The 24729-nt window shown below is 38.7% G+C and overlaps 2 protein-coding genes across 4 annotated transcripts; both read left to right on the plus strand.

The window, feature by feature from the left end:
- The first annotated feature begins 920 nt into the window (after positions 1–920).
- On the plus strand, positions 921–9127 carry cdk5rap3 (CDK5 regulatory subunit associated protein 3). Its single transcript, XM_042507902.1, has 14 exons — positions 921–1060; positions 1328–1373; positions 2249–2380; positions 3151–3251; positions 3409–3457; positions 4732–4910; positions 4999–5135; positions 5514–5658; positions 5943–6050; positions 6935–7010; positions 7108–7196; positions 7438–7643; positions 8547–8718; positions 8987–9127. Exons 1-14 carry the CDS (start codon positions 1055–1057, stop codon positions 9050–9052), a joined length of 1512 nt encoding a protein of 503 aa, XP_042363836.1. The 5' UTR covers positions 921–1054; the 3' UTR covers positions 9053–9127.
- Positions 9128–10999: 1872 nt separating this feature from the next.
- Positions 11000–24313, plus strand: nfe2l1b (nuclear factor, erythroid 2-like 1b). Of its 3 annotated transcripts, none has more exons than XM_042507599.1 (6): positions 11000–11153; positions 13508–14329; positions 16413–16634; positions 19320–19409; positions 19519–19674; positions 20186–24313. In XM_042507599.1, exons 2-6 carry the CDS (start codon positions 13772–13774, stop codon positions 21557–21559), a joined length of 2400 nt encoding a protein of 799 aa, XP_042363533.1. In that variant the 5' UTR covers positions 11000–11153; positions 13508–13771; the 3' UTR covers positions 21560–24313. The 3 variants fall into 3 exon arrangements, with proteins under 3 accessions (XP_042363533.1, XP_042363535.1, XP_042363534.1); XM_042507600.1 differs by lacking the exon at positions 11000–11153 and adding an exon at positions 11930–12068; XM_042507601.1 differs by lacking the exon at positions 19320–19409.
- The last annotated feature ends 416 nt before the right edge of the window (positions 24314–24729 follow it).

Genomic DNA, 24729 nt, shown 5'->3' on the forward strand with positions numbered 1-24729 from the left:
AGGGTTTGAAGTTTTGGAGTTTACAGAATACCAAAGTGTTGGTTTTCCCTTAAATTTAAAAAAAAAAAAAAAAGCCCTTTAACCCCATGACCTTTATTGAGATCCCAATGTTTTCAAAGTCTCCAAACATGTCAGATTGAATTAAGAGGAAATATGAAAAAAGATGCACAAGACATTAATAATTTTTCAATTTGATGGAAAAGTGCAGTCATAAAAATACAGAGTCTTAAACAAATGATTTAAGGGCTTTATATAACTGGAGAGTTGACTGTAAACACAGAAACACACAAACACACACATGTAGAAAGTTACCATATTAATTATTTAGGGGAATATAGCTACTTAATGTAATATTCAGTAGATTTATAAGTTTTAATATTTCATCTTGCCCTATTATATTAAATTGATCCCTTAATCTACATGTTCGATTACAGAAATGTACTTTTTACTCCTCTGCAGAACTTACTTTTCATCAGTTGTGTTTTGCCCATAAGTACAATTTTGAGATATTTATCCTTTACAGGTGTATTTCCATTTTATGCTACTTTGTACTTTTACTCCACTTCATTTATATGTCAACTGTAGTTTCTTTAGATACAGATTATTAATTCAAAAAATAAAATAAAATAAATATGCATGAATTATGATTTGTTATCATAGATTGAGCCACACCTTATTTTATTTTATTTTATTTTATTTTATTTTATTTTATTTTATTTTATTTTATTTTATTTTATTTTATTTTTATTTTATTTTATTTTATTTTATTTTATTTTCATGCACCGCCCTCTACTGGCGGACAATGACTCTGCACCCAATCAGGAGCTCACCTATCCACCAATCAGCTGACTGCATCAGCATAGTGCCCGCTTATTGGTCAGTCCTCCAGAGAATGTAACGTCACCTCCTCCTATTGGCTCTCCTTCCCGTAACGTGTCATAAACAGAGGAAGTCCGTATGGTGGCTGTAAATGTGAATAAAAACCTGCTAAATTCATTTAAAATGGAGCCGTAAATTATCGGAGGTGCTTTCGTTTTGACGAGTTAAAGAAAAAATGGAGGTAAGATTAAATAAACCCTGTGGCGCGGTTTTTAGTGAGCATGCTAGCTAACGTTAGCCAGCTGTCAATCAGTCAAAGTCCAGAAAACTAAGAAATAAAACAAAGTAAACTGTTTGTTTCTTCTTAGTTTAGACTTTTTTGTCTGTGTAGCTTTTAAATAGAAAGTGAGCGCAGTTTTCTCTCTCTGAGCAACGCACTGCTGCGTAAATTTGGGCTGAAAAATGCGTTAAATTACTAATATTTTGACCGTTTTTCTCTCTTAAACAGAATATTCAAAACCTTCCCATCGACATCCAGACCAGCAAGCTTTTAGGTAAGACTCAGAAATAAAATGTACTGCTGTTAATTCACGTTTTACTGATGTGCAGGTGTGGAATAAGTATTCAGAGCCCTTACATAAGTAAAAATACTAACACCAGCTGTTAAAATACTCCACTACAAGTAAAAATCCTGCATTCAGAACTTTATATAAATGAACATTTGTTTAGGAATAAAATTATGCAGTAAAATGTTTCATGCTTTCAGTGTTTTATTCTTGTTTCTGATGGTTTGGGGTTAATATCGCTGCTGCATTAATGTGTATGTTGCATTTTAATACTGTAGATGTTTAAAGTTGTGCTCATTTTAACCCCTTTATGTCCTGTTGGGCAGTTTAATCTACAGATATGCATCATATTCTATAAGATTATCATTTGTTGTTAGTGTGAACCACTTATCTCTAAAAATGCTTATTGCGTCAGAAAAACCTTGATTTCGTCTTTGTGATGATGCATTTTATTTTATGGTGCAACAAAACAAAAGAAAAAAAGATTAAAAAGAGCAAAAACAAAGAAAAAATGTGCAATAAGTGTTGCAAAAAGTGAAGATGGATGTGCAGTGGCGTATAAAGTCAACCTGATGAAGGCCTGATGACCGAAACGTTGTTAACTTTATATTAAGGTTTATTGTAAGTAATATGAATTCCTCCTGAGCACCTGTCTACACGTTTTTGAAGGTGCGCATGAGCCTCCACATTCAGTTTACATGTGTAAACGAAGGTCTTATCTGACTTTTCTAACTGTGGTCTGCATGAGATGATAATACGATAATAGAAATAATTTTTTTTAATATTGTGCTTTTCATGGTACTTTTCATGAAGCCACTGTTGCTAGATGCACAGATCTTAACGATGAATCTCTGTGTGCGCAGACTGGCTGCTGGATCGACGTCACTGTAATTTGAAATGGCAGAGCGCCGTGAAAGTTATCAGAGAGAAGATCAACGCCGCCATCCAGGACATGCCAGAGAACGAGGAGATCAAGCAGCTTCTCTCCGGCTCCTGTAGGTCCACCGCAGACACTGAGTCTCATATATTATCATCACTTTGAAGTTTCTGAGACCAGCATCTGTTTTTTTCTGCTTATAGATACATGAGTGCTCAGAATCTGCTTTTTACCAACGCGAAAACAAACTACTCAGTACTACATAAAAACTATAAAACATCAGTTACAGTTGTCTAAATGAATGCCCCATTCCACTATATTTTTATTTTTAATTCACAATAAAACATTTACATTTTTCTTTTAAATAAGTACTTTGTTTGCTATATTGTCGTATCCTTTTATGATTCATATTGTTATATGTTGTCATGCATTTTACAGCCACCATCTTTGTTTGGTGTAGGAAACAGAATTTTGTTTGGGAATTTTGGCTATGTAGCAGAGGAATTTTTAGTCTTTGAGCGGTTTGGAAATATATCAAAAACAGCTTTAAGTGTTGTTAAATGGCTTACTGCTTAGTCAAAAAAAAAGGTACAACAACAAAAAAAAAACCCTTTTTTTCAAAAATTCTGTTACTGATGGTAAAAATGATTCTTATTTTTGAAGTTAATAAAAATACTAACATACTAGATAAATCCCAAAGTGCTACAAGATAAAAGCATTATCATAAAAAACAGATAAAAACGTGTTTTTGTTGCACCTTTAGACCTCAGTTGTATTAGTATGTGTATTTTTTCCTGTGCAGTATTTGTACTTTCTGTTGTGAATTTGTCCGTCCTGCTCCGCATCTTTATATAAATGCTTGAAATTTGTCTTTGTTTTTTTTGACAGACATTCACTACTTTCACTGCTTGAGGATCGTGGAGATTCTGAAGGGAACGGAGGCGTCCTCCAAGAACATCTTTGGCAGATATTCTTCTCAGAGGATGAAGGTGAGACAACAAACTGCTTTTGTCTCACAGCTTGTCGACTGTTTATTATAAGCATCACATAAACAAGAAGGGGATTTCTTCGTGACATCTTGCTCCTCTGCTCTAAATATGTCCTTAGATTTAGATTTTGATTGGTTCTCTGTTTTTCTTGTCACAGGACTGGCAAGAGATTGTGTCCCTTTATGAGGCAGATAATGTTTATTTGGGTAAGTGTAATATTTTTGTGTATTTATCATCGTACGATCTCAGCTGAATACACCGTTAGACCTAATAGGGTGTTTCATTGGGTACGATTGATTCATGATGTGCTCTCCACTCCCTTGCCATCACATAAGAAGTGTTGTTCCATTCACCGAGCCAACATTATTATTTATTTAAAAAAAACAAAGAAACTAAACATGCACAGCCATCTTTTCTCTTCTGGGTGCCTGCCGTTGCAGGACAACCATCATTTGCATTTTAGCATTATGGTTGATATGACTTTTATCGTTCTTATCCTCTGCTAATGAGCACGTGATGATTTAAATGGAACAGCTGATGGCGATGAAGCACAGAGCAAATCTGATGAAGCGATATAAAAAATTCTTAGTTTGCTCCTTCTTTTGTTTTTAATGTAAACTGTTAATAAAATAAGTGTCGATCTGAGCATACTGGTGTGCGCTGGAACTTAAATTTTCTTGATTAACATGTGTGAGTTTACCTTCACATTATGGCCACTTTTCTTTATATTTTGGAGACAATTGCAAGAAGACCCCCCCTCAACCGCCGTCCAACTTTGCAACCCATGGCGGTAAAGTTCAGAGGAAGAGATTGCACAGATTTCAGAGGAGACCAGCAGTAATAAGAAATGACTTTTCAACTCTACTCGCCTACTGCTACCTGTGTTAAATAGCAGTCCACCTTTCTCTGTGTGTGTGTTTTTTAAGATTATTTTTTGGGCCTCTTGCCTTCATTTGATAGGGTAATTTGATTGTAAAAGGCAGAGAGAAATGGGATGACATGCAGCAAATGGCCGAGGTTGGAATCGAACCTCTGTACATGAGGCGCCTGCTCTACCAACTGAGCCACTGGGCGCCTCTCCACTTATATGTGTTAGTACATTTAGTTTTGACACTTAATACAAACCATATCCAAACTTGAAAACACCACTTCAAGTGTATTCGGGCTCAGAACAGTAAACAGTGTTTATACTAATCAAACAAAACTGACTTCGGGATCGAGTGCGCTTAAATCCAGGCCCAAGTCCCTGATGTGAAAGCTCTCTTAAGCAAGAAAACTCAATGTGGTTCCAACACTTGTTGTCATTCTGTTGGAGACCAGAAAGCCAGAAGTCGTTTTTTTCTAAACTTTTTTGTTGCTGCTGCTCACATTATTTCTGCATCATTATTACAGGAAACAAGGAAATGACATCCAGTTGGAGAAACGAAATAACTGCATGAATAGAATCTTAATAAAAACAGAATGTGTCTGTGCGTCCCAGCGGAGGTGGCCAGCCTGCTGAGTCGCAGTGTGAGCTATGAGGGGCCGGCTCTGAGGAAGCAGCTGGCCAAAGCCCAGCAGCTGCAGCAGGAGCTGAGCAGGCGGGAAGTGGAGTGTCAGAGCTCAGCTGCGGACCTGAGGGAGCGCTACTACGCCGCCTGCAAACAGTACGGCATCACAGTGAGTGCAAGGACATTTCAACGTGAAAACGTTATGCTCTTTGTGTATGCATTCTTCATCTTTTTGCTTTACTCGTTTCCTGCGACAGGGAGAAAATGTGCCTCGAGAGCTTCAGGCTCTGGTCAAAGATTTACCGATGGTTCTCGAGGAAGTCGGGAAGGATGCAGCGAAGTTAGAAGAGCAAATTCAACTTTATACTGCGTTCACAAACTTTGTATCTGAGTGGTGAGTATGTCATGGAAATACTTTTATTCACGCTGGTTTAAACAGTGCAGGTCATGAAATACAATAGAATACATTTGTTCCTAATAGCAGTAAAATTCTCTTCTTTATAAATATTTTTAAAAAACATTAGAAATGTTCACTTTTTACAATCGAACAGAGTCCACACACCAGATTATGCTGCAATAAATACTAAATTAAATTACCATGAAAGTGAAGTTTCGAGTTTTACTTTCTTTTTTCTTTTTAATTTCTTGATCTTTTTTCTCTTCAGCACCTACTGTTTATTGTCTATATGTGTGTGCTTTTGTAAACCTTTTGTATAAATTTTCACATTTTAAACATTTTTTTTAACATGAGCCCATATGTTGTAATCTGTAGGTCTGAACCAGTCCTGCCCATGCTGACATTCGCTCTGAAGCGAGGAAACGCAACGTTTTACGAGTGGCAAACAGGGAACGTCCCCACGGTTATTGAGAGGCCCGCTGTGGAGGAAGCTCCTTCTGAGACACTCACAGAGGATGCGGTTGGTTTTACTGTCTCTGTGTTACGAATTAATCAGGGTCCTATAATAGAAAATAATCCATTTTATTTTGTTATACACTTACACATTTTAAATCAGGTCTTAATCCAGATTATTACGCTTACTAAATGGATTAAAGAGTTGGAAAATTTCTTAAATGCAGTTTAAGGACTCGTGGCAGTTCTGTGCCTCTATAAGATCTTTAACAAAGTTGGTCAAAAAATATTATGTATCAATTCACAACTGATTTTCCTCAAATTTGTGTTTGTGCGTTATATGTACTGCAGATTGACTGGGGCGACTTTGGCAAAAGTGCAGACACTCAGGGCGTCACCTCTGGCATCGCACTTGAGGAAGGAATAGACTGGGGCATCAGTCTGGAGCCGAGCGCTGAGGTAAAACACCTGAACATACCTGCGTTTTGACTTTACATACACCGTCTTCACATTATGTTATTTAGCTGTTAATTTGTATTCATAACATTCAGAACTACATACGCACAGTTTTATTCTAAGCTGGACGTTGGAGAGAATTTGGAGCTGTTTGGTAAAAGTGACAAACAGTTCAAATAGGAAGCTAAAAAATGGATAAATTGCTGAAATAGTTTTCTTAAAATATTAGATAAATTGTTGAGATAAGTAGTTTAAAAAAATTGAATAAATCGTTGAATTAAGTAGCTCATAATAACTAATAAATGGCTAAAATAAAAGGCTTAAAAATGGAAAAATAGTGTAAATGAATATATTTAAAAAATTGATAAATGGTTGAAATTGGTAGCCTAAAATGATGGATTAATGGTTTAAATAAGTATTTTAAAAAAATGGATAAAGGTTTGTATTAAGTAGATTAAAAATAATGGATAAATGTTTGAAATAAGTTGATTAAAATCATTGATAAACAATTGAAATAAAAAGCTTAAAATAATGGATATATGGCTGACATGGGTAAAATGAGATACACTTTAGAATTAAGTAGATTTAAAAAAAAAATAGATAAATGGCAACATGGGTTAAAATTATGGATAAATACTAATAGATTCATTTTTTAAAAAAGTAGTAAAAAAAATAATGTATGAATAGTTAAAAAAGGCAGCTGAAAAAAATGGATGAATGGCTTAAACAAGTAGATTTAAACTGATAAACTGTTTAAATAAATGGCTTAAAATACTGGATAAATGGTTGAAATTGGTATCTTAAAAGTGTCTGTGTCTGTGAAGGCACATCAGACAGAAAATTGGGATCTTCCACTCTAATAAAGCTCTCTCTGCCTCCCTCCACAGGACACTGGTGGTATTGACTGGGGTGACAGTGAAGCAGCTCCATTCGAAATTGAAATTTTAGACGCCGGCGCAGACTGTAACTCCTTTTTTTCTTTGCCATTATTAAAGCTCCACATTGTATCACATTCTCAGCTGTCGACATGATTGCTAAAGACGTGTGTGTCACCTCGCAGGTCCTGAAGGCGTGGCGAGGGGCGAGGATGCTTTGAGTATTTTGGAAAACCCTCAGTCCCGCAGCCAGTTCATCGATGAGTTAATGGAGGTAAAGATTTAATTTATACAGTGTCAGATTACTCTAGACCATGCATCCACTTTTATATATGTTTGTGTTGCCAAAATTGTGATTTTAGTCCTAAAACAAGCTTTTAAAAAGCCGTGGTAAATACCAGCCAAACAGCAAATGGCAGATGAACTTAGAGACTAGCTGGTGGAGCATGTTTCCCATATTTTCTGGAGAGTCACGGCTAAAAAAAAGTAAAGTAAAGTTTCATGTGTCTGTCCAGCTGGAAGTGTTCCTAACTCAGCGCATAAGTGAGATGGGAGAGGAGGGAGACGTGGTCGCTATGAGCCAGTTCCAGCTGGCCCCCTCTGTCATCCAGGGCCAAACCCGGGAGCATGTCCGCGAGATGCTGTCAGAGGTTCAGGACCTGCTGGGCCGCCTCACCTCTCTCCGGATGCAGCACCTGTTTATGATCCAGGCTTCGCCGCGGTACGCTGCCAGAACTTATCCCCACAGAATCAGTTCAATCGGCATAAATCTTCATTTTTTTTTGGTTATTTTTATGCCTCTGCTACATCGATAACCAATGATGTTTTTGGGTTGTCCGTGTGTTGTGATATCTCAACATTGCATTGATTGAATTTGTTTTTTTGCACAAACGTTCACTTAGACTCAGTGATGAGCTGAATAGATTTTGGTGGTCATGGGTCAAAGATCAAGGTCATTTTGACCTTATCAGTCTCATTTTTGTGAACTTTTTAGTATCTCAAGAACACCTTGAGGGAATTTCTTCAAATTTGGCTCAAAAGTTTAAGTAGACTCAAGGATGAACTGATTAGATTTTGGTGTTCAAAGGTCAAAGGTCACAGTGATCTTCCATTTGTCTCATTCTTGTGAATGCAATTTTTCAAGAACACTCTGAGGGAATCTACTCAAATTTGACACAAATGTTAACTTGGACTCAACTGTGAGTGAGTCCAAGTTAACATTTGGTATTCAAAGGTCAAGATCACCGTGACCTTGTGTCCATCTCATTTTTTCGAAATGCAATATCTGAAGATAGCCTTGAGGGAGTTTCCTCAAATTTGACACAAACATCCAGTTGGACTCAAGAATGAACTGATTAGAATCTCTTGGTCGAAGGTCAAAGGTCAAGGTCATGGTGATGCCATACAACATGTTTTTGGCCATAACTCAGGACCCACTTTGAAACTATGATCTTATAGATCTTCTGTGTCTTGGCAGGTTTCCATTAACTCTCAAACTGCGCAAATATAAAATGCGGCTAATGGTACACGTGGATGTAAACTATGAGTGCAGGTTGAGTGGTGCACGGAAACATACAACCACGTGGCGGGAAATTCTAGTTAATGTATGACACGTGTTTTTTAGGTATGTTGAGCGAGTGTCGGAGGTGCTGAGACAGAAGCTGAAGCAGGCGGACACTCTGCTGGTGAAGGCAGCCATGATGGTTGAGAGAAGGCAGGAGGCCCTGGAGGAGCAGTCCAGACTGGAGCCTCGTGTTGACCTGCTGGCAGGACGCACCCGGGAACTCCAGAAAATGGTATTGGATTACTGTTTCAATTTATTTCTGTTCACTGGGCTGGCAGTTTTCCAGCTCACTAGAAAGAGAAAACTGCTTTTTTCCCCTCAGCCATTACAGTTCAGTAAACACTTGTCACAAGATCATTATATCACTGAGAATTATACGGCTACAGAATAATTAAATGTTGCTCAAAGAGCTCATAATTAATATGTGTTACCCCTTGAATGAGCTCAGTAGTAATGATTATTACTAACAGTCATTTTGCTTTTGTTTTTGTTTTTTGCAGATTGAAGCCGACATTTCAAAGCGATACCAGAGCAGGCCTGTCAACCTGATGGGTGTTAACATATAGCGAACATCGCAGACTCACTTTAAATATTATTATGTCAAGATCTACATGGAAAAATAAAACTGGTATTTAATTTTAGTTCTTGTGTGTTCTTTCTTTGATTTTTTTCTGGGTTCAACAATGGGTAAGAAGCATTTGGCATTTTAGAAATATGTATAAAAGGTGTGTATGTGTGCATATTATGCATCCTCTCCATACCCCGAAGTGACTGTTTGTATATCAGTTACTTATCCAGTGTAATGTTGAATTTGGAAAGAAAAACTAACAAACAGAGACTGAAAAGTGAAACTTATCTATGCTTTCGTTTCAGTTGCGACCATAAGGGGCTGAATGCAAGGGTACACATGTGTTTGGGAAGTTCTGAGCGTACGACTGCACAACTGAAACTTGTATTATACTAAAAGAAGTTGTGTGAGAGTTTTTAAACTATATTTCTGATGTAGTTTTGATGTTGTTAAACGTGGTTCCCACTTGGTAACAATCTTCTCCACTTCTGGATTCTTTGCTCACGGAAAGTAAGCGAGAAAAACAAAGTTTTCTGAATTAATTCACCATAATGAGGTGAGTAATTGATATACAAATGGTATTTCGGGAGGTGAAATATTCCTTTAAACTTGCTTTTACTGCAGTTATCATTTCATTCCATACAGTATAATCTTCATTGGAATGAGTTTCATACATAGAAAAACAATCACAGAACCAAGACCAAGTTATAATAACTGTTATACATAAAACAAATACAATATAATACAACAATAAAATATAACAATATAAATTATTTTTATATTGTTATTGATCCTGTTTTTATTTTCAGTATGATTTTAATTGACTTTGTTTTTCTCCCTACAAAGTGTCTTTGAGCATAGTGAAAAGTGATCTGTAAATAAAATGTATTATTATTATTTTAAGAGTAAGTACTAATTGCATATTAAATAAAGTGAAACATAAATTATGTGCATTTTTAGGGATGGGGAAAAAGTGCATGTAAGATAAATTAGTGTTCAGATTTATATTATTGATACAAAATCTAGAGACATTTAAAAGATTATAATATATTGCTGTAGGTGAAGTTATCTTACAAATAGAAAAATTAAAATTAGGGCCACTTTAACCAGCTGCAGCATTAAAGTGTTGAACATATTAATGCATCAATGATTGTACTCCAATAATATATTTAGGATTCAGAATAAACTATTCTGCTGAATTAGTGTGCTTAGTATGACGGCTTTGAGTATATTTTTGTACAAATACTTCATAAAAAACTTGAGTAAGGTTTTGAATGCATTGAATGCAGAACTTTTACCTGCAATAGAGTATTACCACACTGTTGTAATGCTACTTTTACTAAGTAAAAGATCTGAAAACTAATTCAACCACTGCATAAAAGTTCAAAATGTATTGCATATTATATAAACTATAGGAAACTCAGAGAGTGCAGACCTCCACCAAATTCACATGCTGTTAACGGAAATCAAAAAATAATTATGAGTATGTGACAATGCAAATTGGATTACTGCATTATAATTTTTTGTTTTACTCAAATAACAAATACACACGTGAAAAATTATAATAACCTAAAAACATAGAATTAAATTTCAAAGATTAGATTAGATAAGTGTCTGATGCGTTTTGACAGCCTTAAATGTGTTATGGTATGGTATGTATTTAATATAATTAATATTTGTTTGAAAATAATCCAGAAAATATTTGTTATATTGCATAATATACTTTGCTTTATTTATTTGGAATAACATGATTTGAGAAAACTGTTTTTTTGCCATTTAACATGATAAAAAAAATATTATTTTGTAATTTCTTTGTAATATTATCAGAGGGGGATTTTCAGTCGGCTGATGAAAGCTTGCTACTAGAATGTTCTGCGCATGCGCTGTGTGAAAGCGTGTTTTGGTGTCAAGCGGCTCGTGCTAGGCTAGCCGGGCCAGCTAGCAATTTTGCAAGTCATGGTGGGCCATTCAATGAGGAAAGGCTGGAGAATGCTATGTCGGGCAAAACAGTGGAGCATTTAATGAAACAGGACATGAACACTGCTCTTAGGTGGTAGTGGACTTTTTGGCATGAAGATAAAGTCGCAAAATCTTCACGCGTAAGTATTAAATCAATTAAGTAATAACGCCGATACGTGGATTGTCACTGATTCATGGCGTGAGCTAACGTGAGCAGACACATATACGAACAAGTAGTATTTGTGTGTACACGACTGGATACCGTAGCGTGCCTTTTTTTAATACACAAGTTACTTTTAAAAGTAGTTTAATGCTAACTGTAGTTAGCAGCAAACTAGCTAACAAGGCTAGCAAACATTGTAGCTTCGAGTTCCAATAGTAGTTTAGCTTTTCCCTTAAACCCCGCCCACGCACTAATTCTATTGGTCGTGATTTTCTGGAGTCATGTGGCGTCACCGCGTTTGAGGCTCCGCGATTGGCTTCACAAGCAGTCAATCATCTTTTCACCACTTGTTGCTAGGGAGATTGTTTGATGTAGCTAAAATACCAGTGGAGGTACCTGTCACTTTTCAGGGTAAACAAAGATGTTAGCTAACTATTTAAAGAGGCGAAATTGTTAATTGTTGGTACTTTACGTTATTTAATGAGGTGGTTATGCGTGTGTAAGAGCAGCAGCCGGGTTTGAAAACACAATGTGGCTAACGGCAAACGTCATAAGGACGAAGATAGGCGCAGCTGTGCGGGAGGAGGGAGGGACCCTGCCCGCCACCTAACGTTGTCTTTGGTGCTAGCCAGCTCAGCGAGCCTTCTCGACTCTCCCATTCACCTTCAGCAGCACCCACATGAAGTAGTTGTCCTGTCAAGGGTGGGGTGATGCTAAACCCGTGTGTTCACCATCTCTGGTCTGCTGAATTTACCAAGAAGGAAAGGGCATTACGCGGTGCGAGCCGACATCACTTCTCTAGTCTTGGGAGGATGGAGTGGTTGCAGTGGGCTAGCAAGTCCTGATTTTTTTTCTTTTTCTCGTCATTAACTTGTGTCTTACGCAAATGTAGGTAGGTAAGACTTGCGTGGCTAAGGGCAGTGAGCTTATAATGTTAACACAATATAGTTTGCACGAGAGCAATAATAATAATAACACTATGATAACAATATTTTGTCACTAAGCTTTACATAAACGCACATCTTTTGGGGCTTTTATATCTGCACCTTGCACACACTTTATTTACTTCATGCTGTGAGCTTTTTCTTTGGACAATATTTTAAACATATCTGCTACTTCTCAAAACTGCACTACTCTTTCATCTTTTTTAAATATATTGCACATTTTTGTAGTAATTTTTATTTCCTTATTTCAAATTTCTGTTATTTTTTTTCTCTTGATTTTTTTGTCAATACTTGCTTTTATTGCTAATTTCATTTTATCTTAAAAGTTCAGTGTGTAAAATTCGGGGAGATATATTGGCAGAAATAAAATATAAAATAATGGGGTGGGAACAACCAGGGGCCCCACCATACCATGTTAACATGACACATAAGTCACAAAACAATATTATTGTGATTTTAAAGAGCTGCTAAGTATTGTGATAATATATTGCGATTTATGACCTTTTCTTAACTGTACATTTTGTCCCTAAAGGAAAAACATGCTAATATGTATTTTATTTATTAAGATAAAGTTTCTCACTTCAGTCACTTTTATTGCAGCAAAATGGACCTTGTGACTGAAAAAAACGATCGATTTGCATTCGCAATATTAACAAGTTTTATAACTAAGGAAATCCGACTTTGGGTCTGTGTATTGATACAATGTTGCCATCTAAAATATTCCAATACTATGCTCTATCTTTTCCTTACCCCTAATATCTACTACTTCTAAAAACTGTACAGCTCATTAATTTCTATTCAACTCCATTGTTGATATTTTTTACTGTATTTTCTTTTTTTTAAAAAAACAATTTATGTTTTATTTATTTCTCTTGATATTTGTTATAACTTGCTTTTGTTATTAATTTGATTTCTTTTAAAGGTCCAGTGTGTAGGATTTGGGGGGATATATTGGCAGAAATGGAATATAAAATAATAAGTATGTTTTCTTTAGTGTATAATCATCTGAAAATAGGAACAGTTTTTGTTACCTTAGAATGAGCTGTTTATGTTTGCATAGGGAGTTGGTCCTTGTCCACAGAGATTGCGTCTAGATGGGGCCATTTGGGTTTTGGCATTCGCCACTGTAGTTAGCAGTCTTTTCATGATGAGAATGACGTAAAAACACAGATTTCAATAAGAATCTTTCTCATTCTCAACACTTTTGGCTGGTTGCAATCTACAGTCCTCAATGCTTGATGCCACTAAATCTCCCTAAATTTTACAAACTTTTACTTGATATGTCATGCATCAATAATACAAAGAAAATTACTTGTGTGTTAAAACCTAGTTAGCAAAAATACGGTTTCTGATTCTAACTAAATGTCCTTTTTTCCACTTTTCTCAGGAATGGGAAGATGAGAACCTAATGAAGAACAAAACTTTGCGCACAAACTGTCTCTCAAGAGTGGAAACCCCATCTCGGATCTTCTATGCCTCTCAAAAATACAGAATCCTGTTGAAGACCCCTCCCCCTCACTCTCCTGAACCACTTTTTCATGTTCATGTATCTGTCTCTGTCTTTGAGTACAAGTACAGTAGTATTGATCCAAGCTAGTTGGCCTTTTTTGTTTTTATTTTTTACTTTCACCTTTTGTTCCTTTGTAAAGAAATGCTTTACCTGAAAAAGTACTTCACAGAGGGCCTGATTCAGTTCACCATCCTTCTGAGTCTCATTGGGGTGCGGGTGGACGTTGACACCTATCTAAGCAATCAGCTGCCCCCACTGAGAGAGATCATCCTGGGCCCTAGCTCAGCCTACACCCAGACCCAGTTTCACAACCTGCGCAACACGCTGGACGGCTATGGCATCCATCCAAAGAGTGTGGACCTCGACCATTTCTTCACCACAAGACGGCTGCTGAACCAGGTGCGCCAGCTGGATCGCCTCTCTGTGCCCAGTACCGAGCTCAACACCTGGCTAGTGCACCGTGACTCTGAGACTGTGGTGTCCACCAGCAGCCAGTCCAGCCCCAGCATCACCCTGGACAATGGGGGCGGCCTAGAGGACATTAACAACCCTGACGCTACCCCGGCCATGAGGGGAGGAAGTGGAGCACCTGAATCCACGTACAACCTGAACGCAGCGGACAGCAGCCTGGGAGCTGTGGCCCCAGAGGGCAACCAGGAGCAGGGCAGCAGGGATGGCAATGACGACCTCACCAAAGAGGTACTGCAGCTTTTTTCTACCTTCACACCTGGGGAGCAACTCAAAAGTAGGGGGCAAACACATCCTTTTGACAGCTGCTCGTTGTCACCACATTCACCTGCTGCTTCACAAATTAACTGGATGAGAAGGATTTTATGATGAATTAATATTAAATAAACCCAGCAGTTGACAAATTTAACCTTCGAAACCTGAGCAAATTGGTTTAATTTCTTTCAAAAAAATTGGGAGAGGGCAATGGGCAACTTAAGGGGACATGACCCAAAAGTTTGGAAAAAACTGTAAAAACTTTACAAGACAATTACTTGAAAATAAGCCAAAAAAGTAAAAAACAAACAAACAGTACAAATAAAATGTCTCTGTTTTGTTTATTTTAGTTTTTTTCCTGCAACATAACTTCAAATTAATTTTTTAAAAATAAAATCCTTCCTTAATGTTTAAAACTTATTTTCATGCAATTTTCTTATCAACTTTTACTAATTTCTTGCAGTTTGTTGGACATTTCTTGCCCAGTAAATCTAACCAAGTTTCAAAGTGTCAAATAGCCTGTAAAAGGCATCTAAAAAAAGCACAAGAAAACTATTGGTACAGGTTTTAAGGGATTAAATGTTACCATACATATATTAAGTGGCCTAATTTATTGGTAAACTGTTGATATTGTCAGTTTGTTCACATTTAAAAGACCTTAACGAAATTAGCCAGTCCTAACCACAATAGCAGTCACTGTCAGTGTCATAAATATTTAAGGCTACAGCAGCATAAAACACGAGTATACTGTATTCCAAAAAAAATTAAAACATGCATATAGCTTATCAGTATAATTCATGGTCCGCAGCCCTGGTGTTTTATCAGTGTCAGATATTTTTAGTCAAACCAGTTGAGTCACATTCATTACAGCTGTGTTTCTTGGAACAGTTAATGTTGTAATAAAAGTGCAACTTTTAGACCCACAACAGTCATCCTCCTCACTTTACTCTTAAAAGATGTTGTTTCCTACATTTTCTTTTGAATACTAACAGCATTTCTACGTATGATAGATTATTGTTGTTTGTAGTAATATTTCAATATTACTACAAACATAATATAACATAATATATTTTTGTGCAATGTTTCAATCCAACAGAGATCTTTGTGCTCTCCACCTTGCTTATTACCTCCAATGCTACCTGTAAAAAGAGAAAACTCTGGCACCCCCATTACTTGATTGTACCTTATACACAGTGCGGCGATAAATGAAATTCCAGCCTTTAAGAAGCAGCGTAAAAGTAGCTTAAGACTCCTGAAAAAAGCCCAGTCTGCTCTGATTGATCAGTGTTTCCGGGTCTTCCGTATCTTAGCGTCTCTTCACCGCCATTGCAGCTTTTAAACACAACTGGACATCTTCCAGCATGATTATGATCTGAGAACGGAGAGAAATTACCAACATGAGCAACCAAGGTTACATGTTTTCCTGACATTAGCATGTAGCTTCATGTAGCAGTGTAATGTAAACACTTGCAGTAGCGTGCCTGGAGCAGATAACCGTATAAAGAAATCCAGCACAATGGGTTGTCATACTGTAGCCAGAGTAAAAAAACTGTCAGAAAGCTGAAGTTTTTGCTCACAGGGATTACTTATATGTGAAATTACTTCATATTTAATATGAACATCCTCCATTGTAATACTATAAATAAGACACAACATACAGAAAAGCAGAATAACCTCCCTTTACTTGATCTTTTTAGTTTTTTGAGAAAACTTGCACATAATTTCCATATTGATGCAGCAGAGTTAGAGGTCACACAAAGTCATTGTTGCACTGTAATAAATTTCCTACTGATCACATGTTAACCACCATGTCAAAGTGTTTCTGTCATGGTCCCAGCATCTGACTACATTTCCGTTGCACGAGCTACCAAAATAACCCACTTTTATGAAACAATGAGTCAAACTGCTTATATAAAAAAAACAAACAGTTTATTATGATAAATAACTAAATACATGTGTGTCTCATTTGTATCTCATTGCAGTATGGGTTTAGATTTATAATGCATTAACTCTCCTCTGCACAGGGCCATTTTTCAATTGTTACAATATGTTTTTACAGGACATTGACTTGATTGACATCCTATGGCGACAGGACATCGACCTTGGTGCAGGGAGAGAAGTGTTCAACTACAGCAACCGTCAGAAGGAGAGTGAGGAGGAGAAGCCCAGCCCACATGAGAACAAAGACGGGAATGAGGAACAAGAGAGCTGGAGGAATGGCGTAAACTTACAGGGTGCTCAGCCAGTGGATGGGGAGACTGGAGAGAGTATTCCTGAGCAGGTTGGTAGACTTAATGAATCTTTGTATACTCGTGTTTTCATCCAGTGGGCGGTGGTCCATTTAACAGTCTTACAGTGCATAAAAAGAAAATAAAAACTTGGGAGCTGCACACTGGTGATAAAGGATAATTCTGTCTGCTGAATAAGAGTTTGTTTTCATGTGGAGACATTTACAGTTAGTTGCTTTTCGCCATTTGCATAAAACATTGTGGGTTGCAAAATTGTATTCATCTGTGAAATTGCTCAGTTTGAATTTAAGAGCTTCATCTCGTTGTTGTGTCACAGCGGTCAGGGACTTAAGTCTCAGACAGAGCAGGGAGAGATCAAGCAAATACAGCTGCTGCTTTTATGAAGTTTAAATACATTTGAATCACATTTCTTTCAGACTTGTAACATCCCAGAAACATTTCCAGTAGTTCAGTGGCCATTCAGAATCATTAGCCCTCATGACATATGAGTGTTATTCTTTTAAAAGTACAAATGCACACGTGTAGCTTATCCAGTGCGGGCATTCATGGTATTTGTGGCATCTGTGACATTGTTATGACCCTAAACTGACAAAGAAATGTCACAAAACTTGGACGTCAGTCATGGAGCTCCGAGGCCGACAAAGAAATTCCACTGAGCTACTTGGTTCAGCTTCAGACCAGGGATGGGGATTGGTAATTTCTATTGATATTGATATCAGTATCGAGACTCCTTAACGATTTAAGTGTTTATCGATGCCACTATTGATACTTTTCTATTATTTGATGGAAAGACGAGGCAAAAATATGTTATTAATAGAACTGGTTTTGCTTTTGTTGTTTAACAAGTGACTGTTTCTTTTACTCTGCCAGGAAAACAAATTTCTCACTCAGAAAAGCTGTATTATTCGAGTTTCTCGCCATAAACTAAATTTCCTTTTCCCTGATGTTACATATGAACACGTAGTGATGATGTTTTATTTACCTTTGCCTAGTTGTCATTTTACTGAGCCAACCTCGAACACATCACAATAGAGATTGTGATTTTTTTTAAACCCAATGACAGTCAGAGGTTCTGCATTTAGGTTTAATTTGATGTACAATTAATGTATGTGGACCAATGATTGGATTTAAATGACGTGACTTGACTTCAGATGTAATGTTGCGTCATAGGACCCATGGGACTCGAGAGCGGTATCAATAAGCTTGAATGTTGATTTTTGGGTTTTGAAAAAGCAGAACTGGGTTTTCAATAGGACTGGGTTTCAGTCCCTGTCCCTACTGCAGACACCAGCCTCAGAGCTCCATGGCTACTCTGTCAGTCGCCCTCTCAGTCGCTTCATTGGTAACTTCATCAGTTGCTCTTACTATTTCCCAGCAGCCGAAACTATCATTGCAGCACCAATCTGCCTTGGTAGTTTAGGCGTCTGGTCTATTTCCTTTTTTATATGATTTTAGTAATAGCCTAATATCACTTTTAGAAGAGCAGACACAGACAGACAGAGACTGAGGATTAACTCTGTGTGTGATTGAAAAAAGAGCAGAGGAGCTGAATTAATTTTTAGTTTACTACGTCTGAAGCTTGTTCAAAAATTAAATTTTGGTTATACAGAGAAAGTAAACTGAACCGAACCCTAGCTGCTACTAAGAAATTCATCTACTGATCGTGAGAAATGTTAAGAGAGCGTCTTCATGATTTGTATAAGGAATATATTGCTTTGACTTGCACTGCGTGGTCATCATAAAAGTGCTTGAATTTCTTAGAGTGGGAACCAGACGAATCTCCCGGCTCATGTTTTGTTTGCTCTGGCCGATGCATCTGGTCTCCTCACATTCATGCAGATTTCCAGCAGGCCAGGCCAAAGTCATGCCAATCACAGCCATTTATCTAATACGAAGTGGGTTTGAAATGATAAGTGACAGCTTGCAGAGCCCTACGCTTTACGCACATTTCTTCATGACGACATCTCTGGCTCGTGCACCCTTAATTCAGGGACACTACGGCACCTTCTAAACAATAACGAAGGCATAACATGTCAATCACAATTATTTACCATCTCTGGCATCTGATCTCGTCCTCTCCTCTCGGAGGGTAACAAGCTCCTGGATCTCAATGTTTTCCCAGTTTGTGGACATTTATGACTGCCTTTCTACTTCTTTGAATTAGCTGCTATTCTAACAGCTGCTTTTTAAAATCTCCAACAGTGGGTCGTGCACATGTCATCAGAATGTATTGCCCATGCCACCCATGGTCACGTCTTTCCGGCTTTACACAGACCTCATTTCGGGGCTGTTACTACTTCTGTTCCCAGCTCAGATGTTTTATATCGAACATAAAACAGCACAGCGGCGTTATATTCCCGCCTTGAACAGGCAGTGTAAATGCGGCTATATGCTACATTACAGCTCATCTCTGCACGTTTAGTCTGTTTACATTTGACCGTTGCTCAGTATGAAAAGTGGGTGAAGACACACTTACACATTGGCTATCCTTCCAAATTATTCTGTTACAAAATGGCTCTTTTTTGTCCCTTTTTATAATAAATGAGGTCCAGTTCTTGCAACTCATAATGCTTATAAACAGTTATTTCTATGTGACACCGGAAAAGATAAATGCATCTATTTCCTTCATTGGTTCAGAAAAAATGAACTGAACCACAGTTGTGAATAAAATAATAAATGGTTTTGACTGCACTGGTATCTCTTGTGTTGTTACCCAGCTCCCGGGTCTTGGCTCACAGACTTCACTGTCTCTACAAGAATGCTTGAGGCTGTTGGAGGCCACTTTCCCTTTTGGAGAAGAATCTGAAGTAAAAAAATAAAACTTGTTTCAGATGTATTGTAAGCATTGATAGATTTTTCATTGGTGTGAAAAAAAACTACAGTGAAATGTGTGTTTTTTTTAATGTTTTCAAACAGTTTCCAGCACCAGTTGTCAACCCAGAAATAGTTCCCAATGGAGAAGTTCCCTCCACGTCTCAGGGCCTTCCTCTGGCACCACAGCTGCCCCCAGCAGAGCCACAGTTAGACCTGGAGCAGCAGTGGCAAGACATCATGGCCATCATGGAGCTACAAGTACGTCCCCTTTCATTAAAAAAAAATCACTTCTCAAAGGTCCAGTGTGTAGGATAATAATTCAGCTCAAGATAAAAACTTCTGAACAGTGAACACTGAAGGAACTCAAACTGGGAGACGTTTTGGCTGGTTGCAGTCTGGAATCCTTATCACAAGATACCTATAAATCCTCCTAAATCTTAAACACTGCCCCTGAAACTCGTGAGTTGTATTTGTTTGTCCTTACACATTTAATGTAATTATTTGGGAACTCATTTGGGTAAGACAGAACAAAACCTTCTGTATGTCAACCAGTGAGAATGTTAAAATTTTGGGGGGAAATCCCTCTGTTAAAAGTGCATCACTTTTTTTTTTGGCAAAAGCACATTTGTAAGTATGAAAAAAAGCCTATTTACTGCGTCAGTTAAAAATAAAGTTAAAAATAATTTTACTCTAAAAAGTAGAATTTTTTTTGTCTCAGTTACTTTGCATTGAAATGTGCAAATATTTAACAAAATCTTTCTGTTCAAAGGCAATGGAAGTGAACAACACTTCGCCCCACAGCAACTCCAGCAGTGACAGCGGCACAAGTGGAACGACAGAGTCAAACCCCGTGGGAAACTTTGGACTCTCGACTCGCTCAACACCGGTGAACCAGGATGTCAGCCTTCACCAGGCCTCCCTCCCCAGCTGCAGCCAAGACTTCCCCCAGATTTTCAATCCCCAGTTGGACTCTACTAGCATCACCCCGAGACCCACCATGCTCAGATTTTCTTCCAGCAACTCCAGCAACATCAACTCCACGTTTGGAGCCACTAACCTGACCGGGATCTTTCTCCCGCCCATTAACAGTTCCAGTACCAACATCACATCCACGCCGATTCTGCCCGACCCATTCAGCAACCTGCTGGAGGAGTCCATGCTTGATGAGATCAGCTTACTGGACCTCGCCATGGAGGAGGGCTTCAGCCAGGCCCAAGCGTCCCAGTTGGAAGAAGAGCTTGACTCAGATTCTGGTCTTTCTCTGGACTCCAGCCACAGCCCAGCCTCGCCAAGCAGCTCAGAGACCTCCTGCTCTTCGGCAGCGTCTTCGTCTTCAACGTCTGCAACCTTCTCCGAGGAGGGAGCTGTGGGGTACAGCACCGACTCCGAGGTGGCTACTGTGGAGGCGGAGGAAGGTGCAGTCGGTGGTTATCAGCCTGGGTACAGTAAGCTCTGCCGGATGAGCTATCAGGACCCCTCCCAGTTCCACAGCCTCCCTCAGCTCGACAGCATCAGCCACAATCACACGTACAACCTGCCGCTGTCCTCTGCGTTCGCCGAGCACCCAGAGCTCCCCATTTCAACCGGGAAGAAGACAGTCCGCGACAAACACAACAAGCTCCAGCCTCCTCAGGACTTGCTCGACAAGCACTCAAGCCGTGACGAACGTCGAGCCCGCGCCATGAAAATCCCCTTCTCCAACGAGAAGATCATCAACCTGCCCGTGGAAGAGTTCAACGAGCTCCTAGCCAAGCACCACCTGAGCGAAGGCCAGCTCGCCCTCATTCGCGACATCCGCAGGCGCGGCAAGAACAAGATGGCGGCGCAGAACTGCCGCAAGCGTAAGCTGGACACCATCATCAACCTGGAGCAGGGCGTCCAAGACCTGAGGCGCGACAAAGCTCGCCTGCTGAAGGAGAAGATGGAGTTCATCCGGTCCATCCGACAGATGAAGCAGAAGATGCAGAGTCTGTACCAGGAGGTGTTCACTCAGCTACGGGACGAGGAGGGCCGGCCCTATCCTCCCAGTGAGTACTCGCTCCAGTACAGCGCCGACGGCAGCGTGCTCATCATGCCCCGCGGCGTGACGACCGCCGAGCAGAACCGAAAACCAGAGAAAAAACAAAAGGACAAAAAGAAGTGAGAGGCGAACACTGCTGTTTATTCTATCACTTTGCTAAATCAATAAGAAAGATTTCTGCAGATGCAAGAGAGATGTCCTTTTTTCCTTTAAGAAGATTCTGGTGAGTAGAAAAATGGCATTGTTGACTACTCTTCCTGCATTAGTTTCTCCCTTTTCAATCTGTTCCTACGATTTTTTTTTCTTCCTGGAAACAACTTTGAAGCAGAAGTAGCTCTTCGTTTGAGTACTGATATTTCATTATTTAGACGGGGGAAAACAAAAAGCAAGGAGACGAGGGATATAAAAGGACACAAAATGAGCTCTTAGAAAAATTTAGCTGCTCTTGATCCTTTTGCATCAAACCACAGAGGATGGAGAAGATGTGTAGGGTGAAAAACGAGGGACTGGTATCGAGAAAGTGGGAGTAAAAGAACAATGTCACCGAGGATGGTTGGAGTACCTATGCACCGAAGGTTTTAAAGGACAGATCCCCACCCTGGAGACTTTTAGTGATTTCTGTCACTGAGGCTTATGAGTTGCAAATCCTCAGGCAGCGTCTATGGTTGTGAGAGTTTAGATACCAAAGGCTAAAGGAAGTCCATTTTAGGATGCCATTAACACCTATCCTAACCAAAGGTTGAACGGTGCACGTCACTTGATCTGAATACACCTTAAATGCTCAAACACTGCACTCCAATTCTGCCGGTTTGTGTATTGCAAATTCCAGTTTTTCGAGTCAGTTTGTCGGCGGCATCTTAAGTATAGAAAGCCCTGAAGGGGGTTGGTGTGTGGACGGAGGATGTTGAGGAAAGAGTCAGAGAGGGAGAGTGTTCCCGGGCTGGCCACCGCTAAAATAGGCCTGGAGGTGAAGTCCTGCAAGAGGAGCAGACGGATGTTTTAGGGGAGGAGGCACACTGCATTGCAAAATGTATCAACTTCCTTATAAATTATACATAGCACTGTAATTTGTCTTTAAAAGGCTTGGCTATATGCATTTTGCCGTGTCTGTCGCTATTCCTTCGCTGCAGGTTTTAAATACGGGAGCTGCGTTTAGGGAGGCTCTTATTAACTGTTCATAATCTGTAGTATAAGCAAGGTTATAGGTCTAGCCACATCAGCTTTATGTAAAAGTCTACACTTTTTTTTTTTTTTTTTGTTGGTTTTAAAACTTCACAAAGCCGGTAAACAGGAGGAATTGAGGATACTGTGGTGAGCCAGGAGCTCCAGAGAGTACTGTATGATCAACTCCAGGCCGTCACAGATCAGAGTTATGGATCATTTGTTGTTTTTATTTCCTTTTGGACGCCTCGTTTTGAGCACTAACTTAAAACCGGTCGCTCTCTGGTGTAGCGACATCACTTTTAAGTAACTTATTTGCCAACGTTACCCAACTGAAAGCCACTTGAGGCACTTTTTAACTGCTGTAAAGCCGAGGTGTTGGCTTAAATATTTTGAGTCCTATTTAAGTTTTTTTTTGTGTTGCTAACAAGGTGAGCCAGGTCGCTATAACAGGGTTCGTACAAGGTGCTTGAGGTGCTTGAATTTGACGCTCAGAAATTACTGGAATACCTTGAAATCAGACATATTTGGTCCATGAAAAAGCGCTTGGGTATAATTTACAGAACAGAATGATAAATTCTTTCATTAGATAAATGTTTTAAACTGGGAAGACGAGAATTATTTTAATTTACATTTATTGTCTAATGCCATATGAGGGGTATGAGATAGGTGTGCTGACAGGCTGGTAAACACCAGTAAAAAGCTGACGCCAGGATATTTTGCAAGCCTCCAAAACAGTTACACTGGAGCAGTGTCAGCTGTTTGGACAGTAAATAGGCTGCCTAATTTGTCTGACTGTTGATGGTGGAGCTATGAAGGATTTTTTTGTTTGTTGGTTGCAGGGGGGCGCTGCCTTTCCGATCTTTGTATGTTCTTTATGTTTTCCTGCCAATCACATGCCTGAATATGTATAATAAGTTAAATTTAGGTCCTGGTAGCATGTGTTTACAAATTTGCACTTTTTATTATTATTTTTTTTTTTACAAAAGATAGGTGAGAAGAAAACAATTTTTCTTTGAAAATAAAAATGAGTGCTTTAAAAAGTACTTGAACGTCGTTAAATTTGACTTGCCCTCGTCTGTACGCACCCTGTTATAAGAGAAAAAAGGTTATTTGAATGCGTGAGAGTGTGTGTGTGTTATGGCCACTTTGATTTGAATGCCTTTCTTTCACAATCTCATTCTAACTTTTTGGGAACCGACGGAAGACGTTCTCAAAGTAGAAGTGCTATTACTTGTCTATTTGAATGAAGTTTTGTCAGTACGTTACATCGCCCTCTTTAAAAAAGAAAAGACAAAAAAGAAAAATAGGTAGCTGAGATAGGTCGCAGCTGAGATAGCGGTTAGAGGCTAGAATATTTACAAGAGGCTGAACAGAACTCGCAAAAGATGATGTCCAAAAAAATTGTTTTCGAAAGGAGAAATGTCCTCATTCAATGTGATGTTCAGGCATGAAACTGGTTAACATTCACTTTAGTGTAACCCAGTGCGACACCGACTATTAAGTACCGCTACTACTTAGTGCACTTTTTTTTGTCTGTCTTGTTATGTAAATATTTTCATGTTTGTGTTTGTCACGATTTTTTGTAGTTTGTCAAATGTCTCCATAACAGTCTCAACCCTCTAATTTCAGTTTGGATGTAGTTCCCTCTGTTTTGAGATATTTGCCGGCAATCAAGAATTGTTTTTATTGATTAATAAAGTGTTTTTATTTTCACCTGTGACTCTTGTGTTCTAGGTGTCATGAATGGTATTTGTTATACTTAACAACAGGGACTCCAAAAAGCCGTTTTTTTTTTAAGCTTTTACAGCGATCTTATGTTCCTTCACACCCCGAGGCAAAAAAGGCTCCACATTCACTGGTGTGGTGGCTTTTTCTTCCCAAGAATTTAAGGCCATTTAACCGTCCCTGTGGTCTTTCAGTGAAGAGTTGTAGAGATTTCTATACAGCTAAACGTGTTCGGCTAGTCTTCCCTCAAAGGTGTATTTAACTGTTTTTTGTTTTTTTTTTTAATTGATTTAATTTTTTTTAATTACATCTATTGCATATCTGTCTGCCCTGGAAGAGGGATCGCCCCTCAGTCGCTCTTCCTGAAGTTTTTTCCCCCTGTTATTGTTTTGTTTTTTTGGGGG

Source organism: Plectropomus leopardus, chromosome 19 (assembly GCF_008729295.1).
Source record: "Plectropomus leopardus isolate mb chromosome 19, YSFRI_Pleo_2.0, whole genome shotgun sequence".
Classification (NCBI taxonomy): Eukaryota; Metazoa; Chordata; class Actinopteri; order Perciformes; family Serranidae; genus Plectropomus; species Plectropomus leopardus.